This window comes from Microcaecilia unicolor, chromosome 4, assembly GCF_901765095.1.
Source record: "Microcaecilia unicolor chromosome 4, aMicUni1.1, whole genome shotgun sequence".
Lineage (NCBI taxonomy): Eukaryota > Metazoa > Chordata > Amphibia > Gymnophiona > Siphonopidae > Microcaecilia > Microcaecilia unicolor.
Genome location: NC_044034.1, coordinates 197,715,742 through 197,742,375, shown reverse-complemented (window position 1 = coordinate 197,742,375; position 26,634 = coordinate 197,715,742). Strand labels below are relative to the sequence as shown.

The following is a 26,634-nucleotide window of genomic DNA, read 5'->3' as shown; positions in this document are numbered from 1 at the left end:
GGTCAATAGCTGAAGGAGGGAGGATGGAAACGAGATTGAAGACAAGCAAGACTGGAACTAGTTGGCGCAAAAGGATCTAAGGCTGGAAGGATGGAGTCAAGGCTGAAGATAAGCAGGTCTGGAACAGGCTGGAACAGTAGGACCGAAGGCAGGATGGAGTCAAGGCTGAAGATAAGCAGGTCTGAAACAGGCTGGAACAGTAGGACCGAAGGCTGTAGCAGATAAGGCTGAAGACGAGCAGGATTGGAACAGTAGGATCGATGACTGGAGCAGATGAGGACAAGCTGAAGACAAGCAGGACAGGAACAGTAGGACCGAAGGCTGGAGCAGATGAGGCTGAAGATGAGTAGGACTGGAACAGTAGAACCGAAAGGCTGGAGCAGATGAGGCTGAAGCCGAGCAGGACTGGAACAGGCTGGAACAGTAGGATCGAAGGCTGGAGCAGATGAGGTTGAAAAACAGTGATGAGGGTTGGAAAACACTCCAAACTCCACGGTTCATCGGAGAACAAGTCCAGAAGAAGAGGGAACCAAATCTGACGCGGCCAAAAGGGTGCAATCAGAATCATGGTTCCGCGATCTTCCTTGAGTTTCAGCAAAATCTTCCCCACCAAAGGTATACGCATACAGAAGGCCGTTCCCCCAATGAAGGAGAAAAGCATCTGACGCTAGTCTGTTGTGGGCCTTAAGTCTGGAACAGAACTGAGGGACCTTGTGATTGATCTGAGTGGCGAAAAGATCCACCACCAAGGGGGTGCCCCACTCTTGGAAGATCTTGAGCACTATGCGCACCACTCGTGAGGTTGCATGATCCTGCTCAACCTGTCAGCCAGGCTGTTGTTTATGCCTGCCAGATACGTGGCCTGGAGAATCATGTCATGACGGTGAGCCCAAAGCCACATCTGGATGGCTTCCCAACACAGGGGGCGAGATTCGGTGCTCCCCTGCTTGTTGATGTAGTACATGGTAACCTGATTGTCTGTCTGAATTTGAATAATTTGATTGAACAGCCAATTTCTGAAAGCCTTTAGAGCATTCCAGATCGCTCGCAACTCCAGGAGATTGATCTGAAGACCGGTACCGAGGCAGACTGACGCAGCAGCCCTTCCAGAAGGCCTAGAAGAATGGCTCGGATGCGCTCGTCTAGAGTCGAGGAAGGCTGTGGGGTCGGTGCAGAAACCGGCATCAGAATCTGTGGAGGCCTGGGAGGCGGTACCGGGCTGTCCGAAGATCGACGCACCGACACCTCTTGTATGGAGGGAGAGCGCTCCTCCCGGCGTCAACGCTTCTCAGGTGCCAAATCCCTCAACGCCCCGGAGCTCGGTACCGTGCCTCGAAGGAGACCGATGACGATGCTTCGTTGCCTTCGCTCAAAGGACCTCACTGGTACTCTCGGTACTGACGAGGACGTGGAATCCACACGCCTCCTCGGGGTCGGGTCCGACAGCGTTCGGTCCCGGTGGGTTTGCACAGCAGGAGCCTTTGAGACAGGTGGAGACCCACTTGACAGCTCGGTACTCCCAGCTAGTTGTGATGTCCGGACAGCCATTACCTGCGCTCCTGATGGCGATGCCATCCCTGGTGCCGATATCAACTCCGAGTAATCAGTCGGAGCTCCAAAAGATGGTTCCAAAGAGCTCTTCTCGACGCCTGTGTCCGCTTTTTCAAGCTCAGATACAACTTACAAGCGTCTGGGCGATGGTCGGGCCCAAGGCACTGGATGCAGCACGCGTGCGGGTCAGTACCCAAGACAGACCACTGGCACCAAGCACACTTCTTGAAGCCGCTGGGAGGCTTCGATGACATAAGCGGAAAAACTGCGGCGGCAAAATCAAAAGGCTCGATTGTGCCAACAGAGGACACAAAAAAGAACTGCGAACGTGCGGCCTAAAAAGGCCGCGACGAAAGCGAAATAAAACTTAAAAAGGGCAAAAAAATAAGAATATAAGTAACATAGTAAACATAGTAGATGACGGCAGAAAAAGACCTGCACAGTCCACCCAGTCTGCCCAACAAGATAAACTCACATGTGCCATTTTTTTTGTATACCTTACTTTGATTTGTACCTGTCTTTTTCAAGGCACAGACCGTATAAGTCTGCCCAGCACTATCCCCACCTCCCAACCACCCACCCCGCCTCCCATCACCGGCTCTGGCACAGACCGTATGTCTGCCCAGCACTATCCCCACCTCCCAACCACCAGCCCTGTCTCCCACTGCCGGCTAAGCTTCTGGGGATCCCTTCCTTCTGAGGAGGGTTCCTTTATGTTTATCCCACGCATGTTTGAATTCTGTTACCGTTTTCCTCTCCACCACCTCCTGCGGGAGGGCATTCCAAGCATCCACCACTCTCTCCGTGAAAAAATACTTCCTGACATTTTTTTGTTTTTGTTTTTAAAAGGGAAAAAGAAAAAGGAAGCGCGAATAAACCACGCAAAGACGCCGAAGTCTTTCTCTGGGCCTGAGGGAGAGAGACCAACACGCAGCCACTCTCCACCACGGAAAAAGAAAAAACTGAGGCGAGAACGGACGCACGCGTGCAGGAAGATGGCCGCGCATGCGCGGTGCAAGTCCCACGTGCTCCGGAAGCTGTCGAAAAGCTTTGTGGATTTTTACTGGGAAAAATGCTCCGTTCCTGGGCTGCCGTGGATGCCGACCCATCAGTGAGAACAAGCAGCCTACTTGTCCTGGGAGAATATAATATTCTTCAAGAGTTATCACAGATTAGCTCATTTCTTACATGGCTCCAGTTCTGGAGGTAGGGTAAGTAGATCCTGCCCTGAGTGTCAACATGTTTTCCAACATGAATTCCCATTGTTGCAGTTGGCTTCAGGAAACAAAGAGGAGGAGCAAAAGGATGAGAGTCCAAAATCCAAAGCTGAACAGGTATGTTATAAGAATTACCTGTTGGAAACAAAGATAGCTCTTTAAAAACATGCAATGAACATTTTCAAGAGTTCTGGATACAGCCCTTCTAGTAAAGAATTGTTAAAACTCTACCATACAAGTAATGACATCACTCAAGAACTTCAGTTTCCTCCAGGGTGCTGATAGCAGTACTATGTTGCTCTCTGCACCACCACTACAGTCAGACCTCAAGGGCATTAAGCCCAGAGGGCCATCATAAAGTCTGAAATACCTGATTTGCTGAGATTTGTGAGTAACAAACATACTAGGAAAACTTCCATCAGTGGTTTTCCTTACCTTGATAAGTCATTGGAATAGTTCCTACAAAATTCAGAAGATCTTTCTGGGAGCCATCTCTGAATGCTGAAAATTAAAAAGTAAACATCATGTCATATGAGAATTTTTGTTGTTTTCTTGAACCACAAACTGTTCAACATTCTTTCTTTATAAAGTTATACTTCTTTAACAAATAGCAGCAAAAGAGAATGGGGTAATTCTATAACTTGGCACCAAGACTGCATTATAGAATACAAGTGTAAGTTGGTACTGGTATGCCAACAATTACATCAAGTCAATGGCAGTCGTCTTTTGGCACCTAAGTATGCCCTGAAATGTGTATAACTTATAGTATTCTATAAGTTAGGCACGTTTCTTAGATACATGTGCATGACCTGTCCACCTGCTACGGGATTTTGGTGCATACGTTAAAGAATAGCGCCTAGCATTTATGTGCATAACTGCCAATTAGTGGCGCCGATCACGTGCATAAATGCTATTATCATTCTATAACACTGTGCCAATTTATAAAATTGCCCTTTATGTGATGATCATTACAGTAAGCTATGAGACCTTTTCAAGGATCATCAGTACAGGTGTTAAAGTGGGTGAGATTTTCAGGAGTAAAAAAAGATCTTGTTTTGTTGGTGTTAAATATTTCAGCCTACTAAGCCTCTAGTTTTCTCTAGGACCAAATACAGTGAAAATGTTTATTTCCAATAGCAGCCAATCCAGGTCAGACAAGAACCTGGCAAGAAGCACGCAACTATGGAATGCACTACCAAACGTCATGAAGACAATGCACGACCTAACAAACTTCCAGAAATCATTAAAAACCAATTTGTTTGAAAAGGCATACCATAGATATTGCCGCCTGGATGTCCAACCGTCACCTGAAACTGAACATGGCAAAGACTGAGCTCCTTGTCTTCCCACCCAAACCCTCCTCTCCTCTTCCCCCACTCTCTGTCTCTGTTGACAACGCCCTCATCCTCCCCGTCTCGTCAGCCCGCAATCTCGGAGTCATTTTCGACTCCTCCCTCTCCTTCTCTGCCCATATCCAGCAGACAGCTAAGACCTGTCGCTTCTTCCTCTATAATATTAGTAAAATCCGCCCATTCCTCTCTGAACAGACCACCCGAACCCTCGTCCACTCACTCGTTACCTCTCGTCTTGACTATTGCAACCTTCTCCTTGCTGGTCTCCCACTTAGCCACCTATCCCCCCTTCAATCTGTCCAAAATTCCGCTGCACGTCTTATCTACCGTGTGAACCGATACTCTCATATCACCCCTCTCCTCAAGTCGCTTCACTGGCTCCCGATTCACTACCATATTCAGTTCAAGCTTCTCCTAATGACCTTCAAATGCACTCAATCTGCAGCCCCCCCATTACCTCTCTACCCTCCTCTCCCCCTATGTCCCCACCCGTAACCTCCGCTCTCAGGACAAATCACTCCTATCTGTACCCTTCTCCACCACCGCTAACTCCAGACTCCGTCCCTTCTGCCTCACATCACCCTATGCCTGGAACAGACTCCCCGAGCCCATACGCCATGCGCCCTCCCTGCCCATCTTTAAGTCCTTACTCAAAACCCATCTCTTCTCCCTTGCTTATGGCGCCTAACCACCTTCCCCATTCATGATACACTGACTACACTGACTACATAGCTTGTTACCTTTAGATTGTAAGCTCTCTTGAGCAGGGACTGTCCTTCCCCATGTTTTAACTTGTACAGCGCTGCGTAACCCTAGTAGCGCTATAGAAATGCTAAGTAGTAGTAGTAGTAGTAGTAATAACGATCCAACCTAAACACCTGAACCCTACAACACAGTGAAACTTATACCAGATCTGGACAAAACTTAACTCTCTCCTTGACTACCTAATTTACTCTGTCACTTATGTAACTTTAACGCAATGCCACTCTGTATTTCTCAAACCGGAACTGGCGATTACCAACACGGTACTATGTAAGCCATATTGAGCCTGCAAAAAGGTGGGAAAATGTGGGATACAAAATGCAATAAATAAATCCCAATAGCTAGACAAATTCCATGCTTTCCCCAGGTCTACCTTAATAATGGGTTTTAGACCTGTCTTCCAGGAATTTGTCCAAACCTTTTTTTAAAACAGCTACACTAACAGCTTTTACCCCATCAGTCAGCAACAACTCTCTGATAGTCTCTCAAATTCAAAAAGTATTTTAAAATATGAAAAGCGTCTTGCTGTTTTTGTTCATTAAATACTGTGATACCTCATCTAAAAGTCACCATCAAAACACTCTGGCCCCTTTGGTGGCTAATCTATATGTAGCTTTTTCTGAAAATACAGTTATAAGACTTCACCTTTTTGCTAAAAATTTCTTCTGGGGTTAGGTTCATAGATAACATCTTTTTCCAATGGAGTGAAACTGAATCAGAGCTTCTAACGTTTTTTGACTGGTTGAATTCAGTCCATAGACATCAATGCTTTACTGAGAATATTACATATTTGGATGTTAAAATTATCAGAAGATAACAGTACACTGCAAAGCTATGGATGGAAATACATTTCTACAGTATTCAAGCTGTAATACAAGCCCTTTGAAAGCAAGTCTGTTGTTTTCACAATTCTTAAGACGTACTCCTCAGAAGTGGAACAAAGATGGTGATAAGAAGAGATTGTATACATGAGGATATCCATGCAGGAATGTGATGAGAGATTGTATGCGTGAATTACTTAATAACTGATAGCTTTTGTTTCATCCCTCTCAGTCTTTGTAAAATGAAGATTTGAATATCATATGTGAACTGAATTCTTCATCATTGAGTAATGGGGTTATAGAAGTTTTGCACAGTCTATCCTTTCTGTTTATCCAGCTTTTCGTAACATGAAACTTAGAATTGCATATAGTTGCAGAAAGAACTTGAAAGAATATTTATGTCAATCTTATTTAGAAGATATTGACAGAAATTTAACTGAGAAGGGTCATTTTTGTTGTGAACATTGTCAAATTTGTGACAACTTAAGAAATTTGTTTACCCAGTATCGGGTAAGACATATTGGCTGAAATTTTTTATTACTATGGAGTTCACTTTTCAAAAGAGAAAAATGTCCAAAAAGTGACAAAAATCTGTATTTGGACATTTTTCAGCCATAATGGAACAAAACAAAACTCTCCAGGACAAAAACTAAGCCGTTTTGAGGTACACCTGGTTTTATAACGAATAAGGAACAAAAAGGTGCCCTAAAAGACCAAATGATCACTGGAGGGAATCTGGGATGACCTCCCCTTACTCCCCCAGTGGTCACTAGTCCCCTTCTACCCCCCCCCCCAAATAAATGTGATTAGAAACATTACTTGCCAGACTCAGATGATGAGCAGGGACTTGCCAGACTCAGATCCATTAAAGCAGCATGCAGGAGTAGTCTAGTGGAGTGTACAGTACACTGCAGACAGATAGACCCAGGCCCATACCTCCTCCTGCCTATTACACTTGTGGAGGAAACTGTGAGCCCTCCAAAACTCACCAGAAACCCACTTTACCCACATATAGGTGTCCCCTTCACCCATAAGGGCCATGGTAGTGGTGTAAGTTGGGGGTAGTGGGTTTTGGGGGCTCAGCAGACAAGATAAGGGAGGAACGGTGAAATGTGTACCTGGGAGCACTTTATGAAGTCCACTGCAGTGCCCCCTAGGGTGCCCTATTGCTTTCCTGGGGGGTCTGGGGGACCAGTCTACTAAAAATGCTGGCTCTTCCTACATCCCAATTGCTTGATTTTGTGCATTTTGCACTTGGACTTTTTTTTTTTTTATTTTTTTTTTAGTTTCAACAATTTTTTATTGATGATACGACAAGATAAACAACCAACAAGCTCCATGTACTGAGCAGTGGAACCAGAACATTCACAAAAGAGAATAGTAACATTCTCTTCATCAATATTTTACATTTCTTCTTCCCCCAACCCAATCCCCACCCCTAAGATCCACCGTTTGTTATTTTGATACCAGCTATATATAACCCATTTAAACAACTTAGGTATTGATGAACACAGATCAAAAAAAAAAGAAAGACCAACAGTGTCTATCAATCCCCTTCCCTCATTGTATTCCCTGGTAATCTATTCAGAACTTGGCTGCGAGCTCTACTGGATATGCTGTTAAGGTAAGGTTGCCATATTCCCAAGAATTTCCTCTGTCTTTTTGGTGACAATCTCGCCCCTCTAGCCTCCCAAAGCATAAGCTGGTGTAGCATATTCCTCCAGCCCCAATAAGAGGGAGGTATGTCTGATACCCATCCATTTAGTATACATTTTTTCCCCACTATACAGGCTTTATTTGTCAGCAGCTGGGCTTCCTTGTTTCCCCCTCCCTCTTGTCCCTCTACATTAAACATCATGCGTTCAAATGTGACCCGTGTCCTATGCCCCAGGACCCCTCTAAGAAAGTTCTCCACTTTCTGCCAGAATGATTTAACATATCTGCAGAGCCAGATGCAGTGTGTAAATGAGGCTCGTGGCTGCCTACATTTTAGGCAGTTATCTTCCTCCACCACTCCTGCATGAAAGGCTCTCCTCTGGGAAAAATATGCTCTATGTACCGTTCTGAATTGACATTCTTGAAGTTCTGCACTATGTACTATTTTAGGAACCCCCATCAATGACCGTCGTATAAGTATCTCAGGTATTGGTTTCTGTATGTCTATACTCCAACGTGCTGCTACTTCTGCTACTTCCCTTGGTGGTTGAGCATTCTCCATATGCCTACAGAACCAGGAGACTGAAATTTGCCCCGCTGCATCACCCTCTAAAAACTCCCTCAACTTCCTCCCAAAACTAGGGTGCAGACTGTCTCTTGGAAGGCTTTGTACATAATGAAGAAGCTGGTGGTAAGCAAAAAGTGTCATTAAGCCCCCTGAACTGGTACTCATGAATTCTTGTGTTGTCAGCAGCACCCCCTCCTCCCTGATAAAACTCTCCAGGAGAGTGACTCCTTGTTCCTTGAGTCGCCGGAAAATATTGTTATCTCTACCTGGTGAGAAGTCATCATAACCCTGCAGCGGCAATAAGACGCTGCTGGTCGGGTTTTGTCCCCATCCTTCCAACAAATCTTTCCATACCCATCTCAAAGGCTCTAATAGTATGCTGTGCCTAACCCGTATCGGCATCTTTTTCTGAGTCACATGTAACAAGTAATTCACATGCCATGGGTGAAAAAAAGTATGCTTTCTCTAGATCTATATCTGTATAAGTGTTGGTTCCCAAGATCCAATCTCTAAGGTGACGCAATAAGCAGGCCTTATTATATTTCTGCACATCTGGCAATCCTAAACCTCCATGCTTCTGAGCCCCCACCAAATGTTGCCACTTCACCTTAGGTTTTTTTCCGGCCCAACAAAATGATACCACCAGTCTTCTGAGTAGTACCAGATCTTTTCTCAGAAGTCTGATTGGCATAGCCTGCATTATGTATAGCCACCGAGGGAATATTATCATGCGATATGCATGTATTCTGCCCATGAGCGACAGAGGCAGGGCTGACCACCTAGACAACTGATCCTTCATATCCTTTAGTAACCGTGCTACATTAAGGGCATAGAGTTGCCGAGTATCCATAGCTAACTGGGTGCCTAAATACCTAAACTCTCCTGGAGCCCACCGAAGAGGGAACGCTGCACCCCAACCACTTTTTAGTTCTTCCGTGTTTGCCAGGGCTTCCGATTTTAAGTAGTTTAATTTAAAGCCAGAGAAGTCCCCATACTCCCGCAAGCTTTCCAGCAAAGATAGTAATGAGCTTCGGGGTTCTGTTAGTAACACCAGGAGGTCATCTGCAAAGGCCGCTGTCTTAAATGTGATGCCTCTGATCTGGACCCCTTTAATGTCTGCATTACTCTGTATTTCCCTTAATAGCGGATCCATCGCTAGGATAAAGAGAAGTGGCGATAGCGGACAGCCCTGCCTTGTGCCCCTCTGGATTGGGAACCACTCTGATAATTGCCCATTAGCATAAACTTGCGCTTTGGGTTCGTTATATAACGCCTCCACTGCGCTAGTAAAGAATCCCGCAATACCATATGCCTTTAGCACCCCAAAAAGGAATTCCCGCCCTACTCTGTCGAATGCCTTTTCGGCATCGAAACTTATTAGCATTGCTGGGGTGTTCTCCATCTTTACTCTTTCCAATGCTGCCCAAATCCTTCGCATGTTTTTCGCTATCACCCTACCACATGTGAACCCCACCTGCGGTTCCATCACCAAAGCAGGGAGGAACCGCGATAACCTATTTGCCAGTATTTTGGCCAGCATTTTTGTTTCTACATTTAGTAGCGATATTGGCCTGTAGGATTCAGAGCAATCCCTTGGTTTACCAGGCTTTGGCAATACGGTAATTTGGGCCCTGTTTGAATGTGCCGGTAAACAATCTCTCTGTATGGATGTATTGAATACCTTTGTGAGTACCGGGTTTATTTCCGCACCTAACAACTTGTAGAACTCAGACCGCATTCCATCTGGTCCTGGTGCTTTATTCAATTTGCTCTGTTTAACCACCCATTCAATCTCCTCTGCCATCACTGGAGCATTTAAAATTTCCAAATCTCCTTCCGAGACCTGTGGCAGCTCAATACTATCTAAATACGTGCTACTGGGTGTAACTAAGTCTTCTTGCCGTGAATATAACTTTTTAAAGAACGCAGCTAGCACCGCATTGATCTCATGGTCTTTATGGGTCCGTTTGCCTCCCTCATCTCTCATGGTTAAAATTTTTGTAGCTCCCGTTTTCTGGTTAACTAATTTAGCCATTAGCCTCCCACTTTTATTCGCATACCTATAGAGTTGGTATCTATAATAGGTATTTGATTTCTGTATTCTCTCCTGTAGGAGTTCATTTAAGGCCTGCTGCGCTTCTAATAATTGTGTTTTAATAGCCAGTGAATGCCTTCGGCCGTATTGTCTCCTCAGCGATGTCACTTGCTTTTCTAACCTGGCTACCTCCCCGTCTCTGACCTTTCTTTTGAAAGCTACATAAGATATAATTTCTCCTCTTAGGACCGCCTTTGCAGACTCCCAGAAAAGAATGGGATCCTCCCCATGTTGCATGTTATTATCTCGATAGTCCCGCCACTTCTCCATCAAATAGGGCAGGAAGTGGCTATCTCTATACAGAAAGGCTGGAAAACGCCAGGACCCTAATGGAGGCCTTCCCTCTCCTCCCCTCAAACACACCTTCACCCATGCATGGTCCGAGATCATGATAGGTCCAATATGAGCCCCCTCCACCCTGGTCAGTAGTTCAGGTGATAACAGTATATAATCTATTCTAGACATGGTGGAGTGGGCCCTGGACAGATGCGTAAAGTCTCTCTCCACTGGATGCAGAGTTCTCCACACATCCACTATGTCGAGGGTATTACATAAGCGGGCCACGCCCCTCTCTGTTCTAGCAAGTTCCCTTCCCGTCGGTGCAGATCTATCTAATTCGGGATCTATGACTTCATTCATGTCTCCTCCTATCAAAATTGGCAAGTCACCCAGTGTCCGTATTTTCCTTATGAGTTGGGAGTGAAAACGTTTGTCAATTTTATTTGGTGCGTATATATTTCCTAGCAGCAATGGTTGCCGTTCTATTATGACTGATGCCAGGACATATCTCCCTCCCGGATCGGTCAATACTTTCTTGATCTCTACATTGAGCCCTTTCCTAATCAACGTAATTACTCCACCCTTCTTTCCAACTGCTGGGGCATCAATCCATTCTCCTACCCACCACCTCTTCAGTTTGGCATGTTCTTCCCTTGGTAGATGTGTCTCTTGCAAAAATGCTATAGATACTTTCCTATCATTCAAGGCTTTCAGGATTTTTTGTCTCTTAACCGGGGAATGTATGCCCCCCACATTCCATGTGATCACTTGTAATGTACTCATGTTACCCCTGATTCAGTGTTAACATTCTATATTCTAACATGTTGTTGCAATACTTCATAATCACGCCTGGAGAGTGTCCCAGCCTCCACTCCCCAAGCAATGTCGTCCTCATGGCTCCTACCCGGGGAAACTTCCTCCATCCAAGCCATACCACCACATTTAATCCACATCCAATAACAGATCTTAGGTTCCCTCCCCCCCTCCCCTTACATTCTCCCCCCCCCTACTTCCAACTTTACCCTCCCCCTCCCCCTCCCCCTCCCCCCTCTACCCTTGCTTATGCCTCGAGGCATATCTTCCGGTGTTACCACGGCTAGAGCGCCTCCTTCAGTCAAGTCCTGACTAGAGCCATTTTCCACCTGCTGCTTATAGCGACATCTCTTTCAGGATCTCCGCAGTATTGGTTTTTAAGTCCTGTTCATAGATTTAAAAGTCTAGTCTTATAACTTCTATATGATGTCCATTTCTCCCATACTGTATTATCTGTCTGTTTTCTCGCTTTATTGTGCTGTCCATATTCCAACAAGTAACTAATACAACCATAAACATCATTGCTTTACCGGCAACATCCGATAAGTCTTAGGCTTTCCCAGATTCGTTTCCTTACCGATCTTCAGCCGTCCTGTCTTTGTGCCAGCATCTTTTCCACGTATATGTTTGCTTCTTCAACTCTTTCAAAGAAAAGTGTCTGGCCATTATCCAGTATCTTAAGCTTGGCAGGATACAGCAGGCTAAATCTGTATTTTAATCCAAAAAGCTTAGTGCACAGTGGAGCAAAGCTTTTTCTTGCCGCCGACACCGCAGAGGAGTAGTCCTGAAAACACAGAATGCGCTTCCCCTGGTAATCCAAATTTTTGCCCGCTCGTATCACTTGCAAAATCAGAACCTTGTGCGCATAGTTTAGAATTCGGAAGATGATCACTCTGGGCTTACCCATGCCTTCTCTTTTTTGACCGAGCCGGTGTGCTCTTTCCACATGGAGAGAAGAAGCGAGCTCCGCATTCTCCAAGGTCTCGGGAAGCCATTTTTCCAGGAAGGAGCACAAATTCCGCTCAGGAAGAATCTCTGGTAGCCCCACGAGGCGGAGGTTATTTCTCCGAGATCTATTCTCTAGATCTTCCAGCTTTGCCTCCACCTCCTTGAGGCGCGTTTGTACACGCGGCAGATCCTCTTTGACTTTTAAAATGTCCTCCTCCGCTTGGCCCACTCTCTGTTGTACTGCCTGCAACTCCATTATCATCTGAGTATGTCTCTCATCCAGGCCTTCTAACTTATCCAAGATGAGTTGCAGCTTCACGCCGACCGCCTGTTCGACCGCCGTCCTCACCTCCTCCGTTATCTCCGCCGCCCAGAGAGAACCCGGCGGCGGCGAGATCTTGTCCGCCATTTTGTTTTCGGCAGTCCGGGTTTTGTCTTTTGCGTCTTTGCGGGCCGTTTTCGATGCCATCCGCTTTACCCTGAGCTCCGCTACTCTCCTGGGCTATCCTCTAAGATGCTCGATGGAAGTGCTTTCCGCGTACGGCGGGAAACGGGGCAATTCATGTGCAGATTAACCGAGGCGCTCTGGAGCAGTGGTTCTCTGCGTCCTCACCGCTCCATGCCTCCGCCGGAAGTCTCCCTGGACTTTTTTTTTTTTTAATGGACCAAAAAAAAAAAAAAAACGTTCAAATCACACACACAAAAAAAAGGGAAGACTTTCTTTTTTTGAAAATGACCTTCTTTCCTATTCAAATTTTGGACGTTTTCTCAGACTTAGACGTTATATAGAAAATGCCTCTCCACATCTGTTACTGCTTTATTCTCTGCCATTGTCAGAAGTTGTATATTGGACATATGTCCCAAAAATTCCATATTTGCATGGCAGAACATAAGAGCTGTTTAAGCAGACAAGAGGCACTGTTTGTGCTACATTGCCAACAGTCTGAACATGATTTCAATTCTTTGAAATGTTTTGTTTTGGATCACGTTGTCCCAAACAAGAGGGGAGGTGATCGCAATGTAAAAAGATGTCAGCAAAATCTTTACAGTTTCGACTTTTTTAAGTCTATGCCGATCTATACCTGTCTCGGACACTACCTTATTAAAGAAGAAGGCGAAGACTAAATACACTAGCAAACAAATAGAAATTAGTAGGTCTGCTGATTCTGTTTCCCCCCCTGCTACTATGCTTGGGGGAAAGGATCAGGGTACCTCCTCAGAAGTCAAAATCAGACGCTTCAGAGGGCGCTGATATTATCACTGTGGTAACCCTGCAGACTGGCTCTCAGCTCCAAACAGCTTATTCATTGAAGTCAGTGGAACCACTGGCATCAACAGCTGTTCGCTCTCCTTCCTCAGCTCAACATCGGAGGAATGATACCTCCTCAATATCAACTTCAACCACTTCTCCTAGCCATTCTTCTTCTTCGCTTAAATGGAGACGGTGTCACTATACTTCTCATTCTAAAAGTAGTGTTTCTACTTCTCATTCAAAGCGCCAGCATTCAAGCCTCTGCTGCCGTGATCAATGCTGTCGATGCCATTGGACTTGTCCATTCATTCAAAGCATTCTACCTCGAGACAGTCTGCATCTTTATTTCATGATCAGACTCCAACATTACAGACAAGCTTAGCAGATGTGTCATCCAACTTTTTCCAGCTTTTGACTCAGTTTCTTAAAAAACACATACCAGCTCAAAGTGATAATGCTCCGCACACAACAATCTTCTTTTAAATCGACATTATCCAGGAAGAGACCATGGTTTATCTCTCCATCATCTTCTCAACCACGAGATTCACATTCACCGGTGCAGATGGGATCCTTCTGTAGAGATTCTTCCCCTACATCGCAGAAGCAAAATGATCATGTCATACAGATGTCACTCAGGATATTCCTGGAAGTACATCTATTCCCCATAGTAGAGAGGATTCCACATACCCTCAATTCTTGTAGAAAATTGCCACAGCTCTTCAATTACCAAATTCTTCTCAAACTGCATCTGCAGAACCGGAAAAACATTCAATCTTGAAGTACTTAATACCAACAATCAGTACTTCTTCCTAATGATGCCATCTTGCAGGACCAAGATAAGCACATTTGGTCCACCCCTTTTACCATTCACTCTACTAAGCACACTTTAAATAATAAATACAAGGTACAGAGTGTATTGGGGCATGGAACTCAACAGTTACCCCATCAATCTGTAGTAGTTATGTCAGCAATGAGAAAACATAGGATGGGAAAGGTGTGCACTTCTCATCCCCCAAAGGTTCTCAAGTGTATGAATTTACTAGGCAGAAAATCTTTCCAAAATACTATGATGCAAGAATAGCAGTACATTCTTTTCACTATGTACAGTTCGCTCTAGACTCTATTTTGAAATTACAAGATACTACGGATTCAAATAGCCCTGTTTTACTACCTACTATCACGCAGGATTTGGAGCTCTATTCTCACTATATGATCAGAGCAGCATTTGACAGTTATGAGACAGCAGCTATCTCTATGAGATGTATGGCTTGGCTACATTCCTCCTCATTGCCAGAAGATCTTTTTGATAAATAGCAGACCTCTCTTGTTTAGGGGACAGCCTTTTTGGACCCAAGGTAGCGGAGATGATCACAAGTGTTAAAGATGAATGCTCAACACTAGACACCTTGGAGGAAGATCAGTCAAAGACTTCCAAATCCAATCTTAAATGTGTTCCATTCTATCAATCCAAATCAAGACTGTCCAGTAAAAAACCTTATCTATACCAAACAGCAACTTACTAAAGTAAACAGTCTAGACAAAAACAATATCCCCCCCCCCCCCCCCCCCCCCACACTGAGGTAGCTTTCCAAACTCGACCTGTCACTTTTCAACAACAAAAACCTAACCCATAGTTTTTGACATATCACGGGGACTTATAAGTCCCACCCACCCCAGGGTTTTCCAGTCATATATAGACAAGCCAAAACTCATTAACTCTACTCCTCAGTCACACACAGGCAATCTTGCAGACTGTTAACCCCATCACAGTACACCTGTTCATACCCATTTCAACCAATCAGGATGACTTTTATTCTCTGTAATAATTGTGGTGCTTTAGTTTCAAGGCCAATCATCTGGAGACTTAAGGCTTGTCCTATCTGTCTTCAGCTCGCTAGTTTAAAACAGGAGCTCAGTAAAGTAAAGCAGGAATTGGATGCACTTAAAGCAGCTTCTAGGACTGCACAAAATCATACTGCACAGAATCATACCAAATTCTCACCACTGCCTCAAAGGATAAAACCACCTAAGAATAGGTGGTTCACGGTAGGCTCAGGCAGACTTCGTTATGTGACACAGAAGCTTCCACTCTAACAAGTGTTGCCCCTACAGAATTCTTTTACTCCATTACAGCACTGTGATGTTCCGGAAAATAGAACTGAGGCGGAAGAAAAAGCAATGAAGGTGGAACAAAAAGATATGAAGGTACCCAAAAAAAAGACACCCCCAAATCACTAATGTTGAAACTCTTACCAGGAAACTGTTGCTACTAGGGGATTCCATTATCAGAGGCATTAACTTTGAAACACAGTTCAAGGAGCCATGCAAAGTGAAATGCCTTCCAGGCTCTTCTGCTACCAGGAGTACCAAGCAAATAATCTCTATAATCAGAGAAGAAACTAGGAGTCAAACACTGATGCTGTTATCCACCTGGGAACAAATGACTTGTCCAGTAATACCTCATTTGCCATGCAGAGAGCTTTTCAGGAGCTGGGAGAGGGGTTAAAACCTTTGATACAAACAATAGCTTTCTGTGAAGTACTACCTACCTTTGGAAAGGGAGAGAAAAAATTGAGAATTTCAATAGCTGGCTCAAAGCCTGGTGTTGCCAAGAAGAATTTAGGTACATATGAGGATGAGGCAATACTTGGAAAAATAAGACTATACTGTAACGATGGGCTGCATCTCACTGTGACAGGAAAAAAAAATCCTTGGGGAGAAATTCAGACAATATATTTCTAGGCATTTAAACTAGAAGGTGCGGGTGGCATATGGAGGCAGTTCACTTCAAGTGGTCACCCCCAGCTAAAGACAAGATGCGTCAGTAGAAAAGAAAGCAATGAAAACAACAATCTTAGCACATCACTTCTTACCAACACAGCAGGAAGTGAGACTAAACAAGAAACTAAACAGAAGAAAAAAATTCCACGGAAATGTAGATGGAAAGCGATGACCACAAATGCTCGCAGTCTAATAAAGTTCATGACCTTCAAGCCCTGATGTTGGAGGCAGACTTAGACGTTGTTGCAATCATGGAGACATGGCTCAATGGTTTCCATGAATGGGATGCAAACATACCAGGCTATAATCTATTTAGGAAGGATAGAGACGGTTGTAAAGGTGGAGGAGTAGCTCTATATGTGAGAAATGATATCGAAGCGACTGAAATGACAGGGACCTGGGGAAAGGAAGAAGTGATATGGATCACCTTAATAAGAGATGCTAGAACCTCTGTCCACGTGGGTGTTGTCTACAGACCTCCGACACAATTGGAGGAACTAGATAAAGATCTAATCGCAGATATTTAAAAGTTGGGAAAGAAGAGAGAGGTGCTGTTGCTGGGAGATTTCAATCTGCCGGATGTAGATTGGAAAGTTCCATGTGCGGAATCAGAAAGAAGTAGAGAGATCTTGGGTGCTTTCCAAAGTGCTCTGCTCAGACAAATGGTGACGGAACCCACGAGGGAGGGGGGAAGGGAGTGATGCTGGATCTGGTGCTCACAAATGGGGATAGTGTGTCAAATGTCCGAGTGGGTGCCCACCTGGGAAGCAGTGGCCATCAAACAATTTGGTTTAATATGACACTCAAAACTCAAAGTCCTTGATTTCAAGCATGCTGACTTTAGTAAAATGGGAGAATACCTGAGGAAGGAGCTCATGGGCTGGGAGGACGTATGAGAAGTGGAAGGACAGTGGTCCAGGCTGAAAGAAGCTATAAATAGGACCACAAACCTTTATGTAAGGAGAGTAAATAAAAGAGAAAGGGGATCCAAGATGGCAGCGGTCTGAGACACAGCACCAGCAAATGCTGCTGCAGAGGGTTCCTCTTCCTCCGCCGAAATGGGGAAGAGAAGAGGCAAAGTTAGGGAGATTCCCTCCACCCCTATTTGGACTTAACCCTCTAAGATGACTCTGGAACAGTTTGAAGTTTTGTCTGGTCCCAGGACGGCTTCTACCCCCGCAGTCAAAGCAAGCATCTCGGCGAGTGCTAACAGTGTAGACGGAGTCTCCTTGAGCCCCGTCAAAAGTGCGGCTCCTCCTCAAGCAGGAAGAGGAGATTCGGAAGCAAGTCCTGTAGCTCACCCTACGAATGGGGAATGGAGCGAACAGGGGGGGAACTTGCCTATGCTGAAGGGAAAGTCAAATGCAAGCAGACCTGAGGATCCACTGGCGACTTTCTTCACAGATGAGTACATTGGAACAGGCTGTTAAAACCCCTCTTCCTGATTTTTCTTTGGGGAAAATGGAAAAGCCAGCCGTAGTGACAATGGAGTCACTCTGGGACTTGACCTTTACTATGCAATCTTCCTTACAAACTTTGATAACTAAAAATACTCATGTAATTAAGGCTTTATCTGAGACTGCTCTTACTCAGACACAGATTAGTACACAACATGCTTCTGAAGTGAAACTACTTGGTGAAAGAACTCAAAAATTGGAACTTGTGGACCAAACTACTTTAAGAGAAAGAATTTTACTTTCAGACGCTTGGAATATTTAGAGAACCAATCCAGGAGGCTTAATTTGAGACTGATAAACTTTCCTAAATCACCTTTAATTACACCGATACAAATGGTTAAAAAATATTTAGTTGAAATTCTAGGTATGTCTGAGGAGTCATTACCACCTATAACCCAAGCGTACTATTTACAAAGTAATGCTAAAATGGTATCAGGTAATTCACAACCCCAGGTAGGTGAAGTAATGAACCTCACATCCTTTTTGGAATCCTCATTAGAGGTTATAACTCAGAGAATGACTATTGTGGTCTCTTTTGCTCCGGAAATGGATAGAGATGAAGTCTTAAAACTTTCCTTGACACATTTGGATTCAAAAATAAGAATTTACCCTGATTTATCTAGAGAAACACAGAAACGACGCAAAGCTTTTTTAGCTCTGCGTCCAAGAGTTTTGGTAATAGGTGCAAATTTTGTACTTAAGTTTCCTTGTATTTGTTGTATATTGTACCAATCTAAGCAATTTCAATTTTTTGATCCTAAACAATTAGAAGAATTCTTATTAAGTAGGGAAGAAGTTAATGTAACTGTCTAGTCAAGATGGAACACTGTATGACAGCTTGGGGTAAGCCATATGGGTTAGCTGTATCATTAGTTTAACTATGAGATGTATATGAAGAATAAGTATATATATCTGTTTATTTTTTGTTAATTCCCTTTTTTTTTTATTTGTACCCCGCGTATTCCCACTCATGGCAGGCTCAGTTACCTATTATTGTGGTCGATAAGATGAAGAACTTTAGTTAATAATATGATTTCTTGTAATACATTTCCTAATTTCGTGTATTTTCACTCATAAATTGTATATTATGATTGTTATAAAACTTTATAAATAAAGTGGAAAAATAAAGCAAGAGAAAAAGGAAACCGATATGGTTCTCCAAGCAAGTGGCTGAGAAAATAAAGGCTAAAGAGCTGGCGATCCTGAAATACAAAAAAACTCAAAAAGAGGAACACGGAGAGGAATACCGGATGAAACTGAAAGAAGCCAAGAGAGAGATACGTCTGGCAAAAGCGCAAGCGGAAGAACAAATGGCTAGAAATGTAAGGAGGGGTGACAAAAATTTCTTCAGGTATATTAGTGAAAGAAGGAAGACTAAAAAGGGAATTATAAGACTGAAAGATGCTACGAACCGCTAAGAAAAAGCTAATTTGCTAAATAGATACTTTTGTTTGTTTCCACGGAAGAAAATCCTGGAGAAGGACCGTGACTGACTGGCAAAAGTGCATATGAGAATGGAGTGGATATAGCACTGTTCACGGAAGAGAGTGTGTATGAAAAACTTGAAAATCTAAAGGTGGACAAAGCCATGGGACCAGACGGGATCCACCCCAGGATATTGAGGGAGCTCAGAGAGGTTCTGGCGGGTCCTCTTAAAAGATTTGTTTAATAAATCCTTGGAGACGGGAGAGGTTCCGTGGGATCGGAGAACAGCGGACGTGGTCCCTCTTCACAAAAGTGGTGATAGGTAAGAAGCTGGAAATTACAGGCCAGTAAGCCTCACTTTGGTTATTGGAAAAGTAATGGAAGCGATGCTGAAGGAAAGGATAGTGAATTTCCTGGAAGACAATAAGTTGCAAGATCCGAGACAACATGGTTTTACCAAAGGTAAATCGTGCCAAACGAATCTCATTGAATTCTTTGACTGGGTGAACGAGAATTGAATCAGGGACGTGCTATAGACATAATCTACTTAGATTTCAGCAAAGCTTTTGAAACAGTTCCCCACAGGAGGCTCTTGAATAAACTTGACAGGCTGAAGATAGGACCGACGTGGTGAACTGGATTAGGAACTGGTTGACGGACAGACACCAGAGGGTGGTGGTTAATGGAATTCGCTCGGATGAGGGAAAGGTGAGTAGTGGAGTGCCTCAGGGATCGGTGCTAGGGTCGATTCTGTTCAATATATTTGTGAGTGTCATTGCCGAAGGGTTAGAAGGTAAAGTTTGCCTTTTTGCGGATGATACTAAGATTTGCAACAGAGTGGACACCAGGGAGGGAGTAGAAAACATGAAAAAGAATCTGCAGAAGCTAGAAGAATGGTCTAAGGTTGGCAATTAAAATTCAATGCGAAGAAATGCAAAGTGATGCACTTAGGGAGTAGAAATCCACGGGAGACGTATGTGTTAGGTGGTGAGAGGGATCTTGGGGTGATAGTATCTGAGGATCTGAAGGCGACGAAACAGTGTGACAAGGCGGTGGCCGTAGCTAGAAGGTTGTTAGGCTGTATAGAGAGAGGTGTGACCAGCAGAAGAAAAGAGGTTTTAATGCCCCTGTATAAGTCGTTGGCGAAGCCCCACCTGGAGTATTGTGTTCAGTTTTGGAGGCCGTATCTTGCTAAGGATGTAAAAAGAATTGAAGCGGTGCAAAGAAAAGCTACAAAAATGGTATGGGATTTGCGTTACAAGATGTATGAGGAGAGACTTGCTGACCTGAACATGTATACCCTCGAGGAAAGGAGAAACAGGGGTGATATGATACAGACGTTCAAATATTTGAAAGGTATTAATCCGCAAATGAACCTTTTCCGGAGATGGGAAGGCGGTTGAACTAGAGGACATGAAATGAGATTGAAGGGGGGCAGATTCAAGAAAAATGTCAGGAAGTATTTTTTCACGGAGAGAGTGGTGAATACTTGGAATGCCCTCCCGCGGGAGGTGGTGGTGATAAAAACGGTAACGGAATTCAAAAATGTGTCGGATAAACATAAAGGAATCCTGTTCAGAAGGAATGGATCCTCAGAAGCTTAGTGGAGACTGGGTGGCAGAGCCGGTGGTGGGAGGCAGGGCTAGTGGTTGGAAGGTGGGGCTAGTACTGGGCCGACTTCAACGGTCTGTGCCCTGAAATGGCAGATACAAATCAAGGTCAGGTATACACATAAAGTAGCACATATGAGTTTATCTTGTTGGGCAGACTGGATGGACCGTGCAGGTCTTTCTCTGTCGTCATCTACTAAGTTACTATTACTATGTTACACGACATTCCAGTAGGAGGTCATTTATCACTTTTTTCAAATGTTTGGAAGACTATAACAACAGATTCTTGGGTGCTACAAATAATAGAACATAGATATCGTCTCAACTTCCCATCACATTCTACTAGACAATCCACCAATAACTTGCAAGCTTCTGTAACAACAATCCCAGCTTTTACAATTAGAAATAAACAAATGCAAGCTCAAATGATTACATTGGTACCTCAGGATGAAATCAGAAGAGGATTTTACTCAAGGTACTTCCTCATACCAAAAAAATTGGAGGGATTCCAGGCCAGCCTGGATTTAAGACGACTCAACAAATTCCTCAAAAAAGAGACATTTTGCATGTGTACTCTGATGAACATACTACCCTTTCTACAGCAAGGAACGTGGCTAGGATCATTAGACCTCAACAATGCTTATCTCCATATTCCAATATATCCAAGTTCAATTCACGGTACAGGATGTTTATTATCAATACAAAGTCCAGGCACAGCCCACCTTCGTCAACAAGGACATATCATATTTCCTTATCTTGACAATTGGCTTATTGCAGGTCACTCTCCTCAAACAGTCCTCCACACATTAAGTGACAATCGATCTTCTCATCAACGTAGAAAATTCATTTTTGCAATCCACACAACAACTGGAATTTATAGGAGCCATGCTAGTAACGCTGTTAGCCCTAGCAAAGCTCCCAGTACACAGAGTACACACTCATTCAATTACCTCAACATCTGTCCACTCTCTGAGTAACAACAGCAAGAGCAACGTTGGTGTTACTGGATCACATGGCTGCCATGGTACATGTCCTCCTTCAAACATGATTGAAGATGTGTCCTCTTCAATGGTATCTGAGAGATCATTGGTCCCAATATCATTAGCCACTCTCTACAAACATTCCAGTGGCTCCTTACCTCAGGATACTCTTACTTTGGTGGACTCATTTATCTCACCTTACAGTAGGAGCACCAATCCAGCCCCCAAAACCAACAATACTCATCATGACAGATGCATCCAAAATGGGATGGGGGGGGGGGGGGGGCAACAACATTCAACTCAAAGAGTATGGACTTATGAAGAAGTCTCACAGCATCAATTTTCTAGAGCTCAGAGTTGTAAGTCTGGCTATCAAACCATTCAGTAACTTTCTTGCCAACCAAATCATTCATGTCTAGATGGACAATCAAGTCGCTACGTCAACAAGCAGGGAGGGGTAGGATCTTGCCTCCTGTGTCAAGAAGCGATCTAAATTTGGTAACTAGTTCTCGGCATGAACTCATCCATCATAGCAACTTATCTACCAGGAAGATTAAATTGCATAGCGGATTCTCTCAGTCGAAGACTGCAACCATACAAATGATCTCTAAAAATCACAATTACTCAAGACCTTTTCAAACTTTGGGGTATCTCCACAATAGATTTCTTCATGTCCCCTCAAAACAGGAAATGTTTGGAGGAGGAAGTGACATCACCGCATGATATAGCAACCTAGCTCCTTTGGTCCCGCTTCACACATGCTAATAATTGCTCTATCCACCTCCATCGCCTCCTTTTTTGTAGAATAACAGCAAGCATTGGTTTGCAGAACCCTGAAGACTATGAGCAAATCCTCTTCACAGAAAAAGGAGGCGGATCATTCGCCAGGACGAGCGGGAGGTAAGGCCCTGGGGTGCTATGTGTCACTGGTGCGGCTTTCCCCTTCCAACTCCACATTATCTCTAGCAGAATCACTGCTGCCTCCCTTGAAAAAGGGCATTTCCAGTGAGTTGTGGCAGTTCCTATCCAGGATACAAGCAGACAGAGTCTCTAAAGAGGAAATTTTGGACTGCATAGCTACGTTAAGCTCTGACCTCCGAGAGCTGGGGGAAGGGTGGAACACACTGAATTGAAACTACTACTACTACTTAACATTTCTAGAGCGCTACTAGGGTTATGCAGCGCTGTACAGTTTAACAAAGGACAGTCCCTGCTCAAAAGAGCTTACAATCTAAAACGTGAAATGTCAAGTGTCAAGTGGGGGCAGTCTAGATTTCTGAATAGAGGTATGGTGGTTAGATGCCGAAGGCAACATTGAAGAGGTGGGCTTTGAAGATGGGCAGGGAGGGGGCCTGACGTATGGGCTCAGGGAGTTTATTCCAGGCATGGGGTGAGGCGAGGCAGAAAGGGGCGGAGCCTGGAGTTGGCAGTGGTGGAGAAGGATACTGAAGGAGGGATTTGTCTTGAGAGCGGAGGTTAAGGGTAGGAACGTAGGGGGGAGATGAGGGTAGAGAGGTAAGGAGGGGCTGCAGATCGAGTGCATTTGTAGGTTAGTAGGAGAAGCTTGAACTGTATGCGGTACCTGATCGGAAGCCAGTGAAGTGACTTGAGGAGAGGGGTGATATGAGTATAACGGTCCTGGCGGAAGATAAGAAGTGCAGCAGAGTTCTGAATGGACTGAAGGGGGGATAGATGGCAAAGTGGAAGGCCAGTGAGGAGTAGGTTGCAGTAGTCAAGGCGAGAGGTAATGAGAGAGTGGATGAGAGTATGGGTGGTGTGCTCAGAGAGGAAAGGGCGAATTTTGCTAATGCTATAGAGGAAGAAGCGACAGGTCTTGGCAATCTGCTGGACATGCGCAGAGAAGGAGATGGAGGAGTCGAAGATGACACCGAGGTTGCGGGCAGATGAGACGGGAATGATGAGGGTGTTGTCAACTGAGATAGAGAGTGGAGGGAGAGGAGAAGTGGGTTTGGGAGGGAAGACAATAAGCTCGGTCTTGGCCATGTTCAGTTTCAAGTGGCGGTTGGACATCCAGGCAGCAATGTTGGTTAAGCAGGCCGATACTTTGGTCTGGGTTTCTGCAGTGATGTCTGGTGTGGAACACACTGAATTGAAACTAGATGAGCATGCGGATCTGATCTCGACTCACACCTCCAGCATCCAAGAGTTGGGAAAGCAGTATGCAGATTTGTCCTATAAGTTGGACGATCTGGAAAATATGGGCCGTTGGAAAAACCTCCGGTTTCGAGGTATGCTAGAAGGTGGGCAAACTGAGGATGTCCCAGCCATAATCCGCCTCCTCTGTGCTAATCTGTTGGGGTCTGAACCAGGCTCGGCCCTGATCGAATTGGAAAGAGCTCACTGATCCTTGGGTCAACGTGTAGATAACAGGCCACGAGACATAATTGCAAGCTATGCTAAATTTGCCAATAAAGAACTCATACTTACTTGTGCTCGACAGACACCCAACCTGAAGTACAATGCTTCTGGGGTCGCTGTGTTCCAGGATCTCTCACAATTCACACTGCAGCAGTGGAGGGTGATGAAACCCATCTTGGATATCTTAAATAAGGCACAGATCTCGTACAGATGGGGATTCCCCTTCTCCCTCAACTTTGCCTTGCAGGGCAAACATCATCGTGTCTCTGGCGAGTGCTTGGAAGCTTCTACATGCAGCGGGTTTGGATGTGTCAGCTGCTCATCCGAAAGTGCTGGCTCTTGCAATAAAAGCCAGACTTCAGCGGTGGCAGAGGGTCCCTGCATCTTCTAAGAAGAATGTGGAGAAAGTTGCAGCAATGGCTGTGGAGAAATTACTTGAACCTTTTATGTGGACAGAGATGTTTATCTCCTCAATATACCGGAGAGACTTCTGAGTTATTTTTTCCCCCCTACAAAATGGGGAGGGGGGAGATCTCCCTCTCTTGATTTGTTGGTTGTGTGTGTAAGTATGTGTATGGAGTGGGTGTATTTCCTCAATAGGGTATTTGATTGAGTTGTAGTGAACTTGGGGTACTATGGCTGGAGAGTGATGGAGAAAAGGGGGGGGGTGTAAGCTTTAGACTGTGAATGCGTGTGTTGGGTGGGGGGGAGGTGACGATCTTTACAATTAGTTGTGTGTGAGGTAATATGTATGAGGATGTATGATGACATAAAACGCAGGGAGGGAAGGACAATGGGTTGGTACTATGAATTTCTGTATGGGGAAAAGCATGCGGGAGCAGGGAGTGTATGTGGGCGGGCTTGCCTGAGGTGTGGTGGGTTAGTTCCTCGATATCTCATTCAGGTGTTATATACCTGCTGTCTGGAGTAGATTATATGGGTAAAGGGGAGGGTGGGTCATGGGGGGTGGGGTTAAGGTTATGGCTCAGCGTGGGAGGGTTCCTTTTGGTTATACACTTTACTGTAGTCACAAGAGATTCAACATGGTTTGGGAAAAGGGGATTGGATCTATTAAAATATTGTTTATATTTGGAATTAGCATTAGGAAATGAGTGCTGATTTAAAAGTCTTGTCCTACAATGTAAAAGGACTAAATATGCCTCAGAAATGTCAAAAGCTTTCTAGAGAATTCTACAGTTTAAACCACATATTGTATTTTTGCTGGAGACACATCTTTGCCATGTGAATGAAAGGCTTCTCTCTCATCCTTGCTATCCCACTACTTACTTTGCCTCAGCTGTCGATTCCCCTAAGAAATGTGGGGTAGCTATATTGATACATCCCTCACTGCCAGTTCAGGCGTTAAGGTGGGCGTTCCTTATTTTTACACATTACTATTGATGAGGTAGATGTTAACTTGGCATCTATATATGCCCCAAACAATCACCAAGGGGCTTTTTATGCCCGTCTACGGGAGGATCTTGCTCCATTTCTTCAAGGTACTTTGATAATGGGTGGGGATTTCAATGCTACACTGAACCCTGATCTTGATCACTCTTGTGGGTCTCCTAGTGTAGACTCTAAGATATCTTCTGGCCTGGGCTCTCTCATATATTCTTTGGCGTGTGGCGTCTCTCCCATCCGTGGATGCGGGACTACTCTTCCTATTCTCATGTACACAACTCATATTCATGCATTGACTACATTTTTTTAAAATTCTAGATTGGTTGAAAGGGGGCCGGATGCTGGTATTGGTAACATTACTATATCAGACCATGCACCGGTTTGGGTCTCACTACCCTCCTTTAGGGAGGAAGTCAAAGACAAGCAATGGACTTTAAACACTCGCTTGTTGCAAGAGGCTGAGGTGGTGGGAGGCTACAGAGCTGTTCTAAAAGATTGTTTGGAACACAACATTGATTCGGGCCCCTCTTTGAGTATAGTGTGGGATGCTATTAAGGCAGTATCTCGGGGAAACCTTTTACAGTTGGCTAGCAGACACGCCCCTCTCCAAAAGCCACAGCTTGCCAGCTGTCTAGATAAAATTCAATGTCTGGAGTCTAGTCACAAGGTCAGGGGTTCCCCTGAAACACTGCAGGAATTGCACGCTCTTAGGCTCCAATTAGACGTCATTTACTTTGAGCAGTTAAGTCTGTTACAAGCACGGCAGAAAGTGCATTCTTATGAATTTACTAACAAAGCGGGTTGTACCCTTGCCCTTAGACTGCCCAAACAAAGTGTTGATTGAACAATTGTGCATGTCCGAGACTGTAAGGGTAGGCCCTTGAACACATCCTCTCAGATACGCCTGCGTTTCCAAACTTTCTATCAATCCCTATTGTGACACTTGTGAAGGGTTAGGTAGATCCAGGAGCCAGAATTCCGGACTGGGGCGCTGGAAAGGCCGGCGCGGGTGGGAACAATGGAGGGACTACCAATCCCAGCATCCTCGGGAAGGATCACCTGAACCCTCTAGAAAGGCTAACCAGCGCTGCAATGCCCCTGACTCCCAGAGAAGGCCACTAGACTCCCTTAGAAAAGGTGAACCAGACTACAACTCCCAGGTTCCCAGGGGGGAGGAGGAGGAGGCTTTTGAGCAGGCTCATGATAAAGACTGGGAGCAGCTGGGGAGAGGGAGGAGACAGATAAAGCCTATGGAATGGATGCTTGAGGAGGTGAATACCGCCA

General features: G+C 44.7%; 1 protein-coding gene across 4 annotated transcripts in view; it reads right to left on the bottom strand.

Annotated features, from left to right (window-relative positions):
* UEVLD (UEV and lactate/malate dehyrogenase domains) overlaps positions 1 to 26,634 on the bottom strand; it is a 215,733-nt gene that overhangs the window by 122,440 nt on the left and 66,659 nt on the right. For all 4 annotated transcript variants that reach the window (XM_030201112.1, XM_030201115.1, XM_030201114.1 and 1 more), the window contains exons 3-4: positions 3,204 to 3,269; positions 2,740 to 2,903 (exon numbers count right to left, since the gene is read on the bottom strand). In XM_030201112.1, coding sequence (XP_030056972.1) covers positions 2,740 to 2,903; positions 3,204 to 3,269 — 230 coding nt within the window. The remainder of the gene's footprint in view (positions 1 to 2,739; positions 2,904 to 3,203; positions 3,270 to 26,634) is intronic.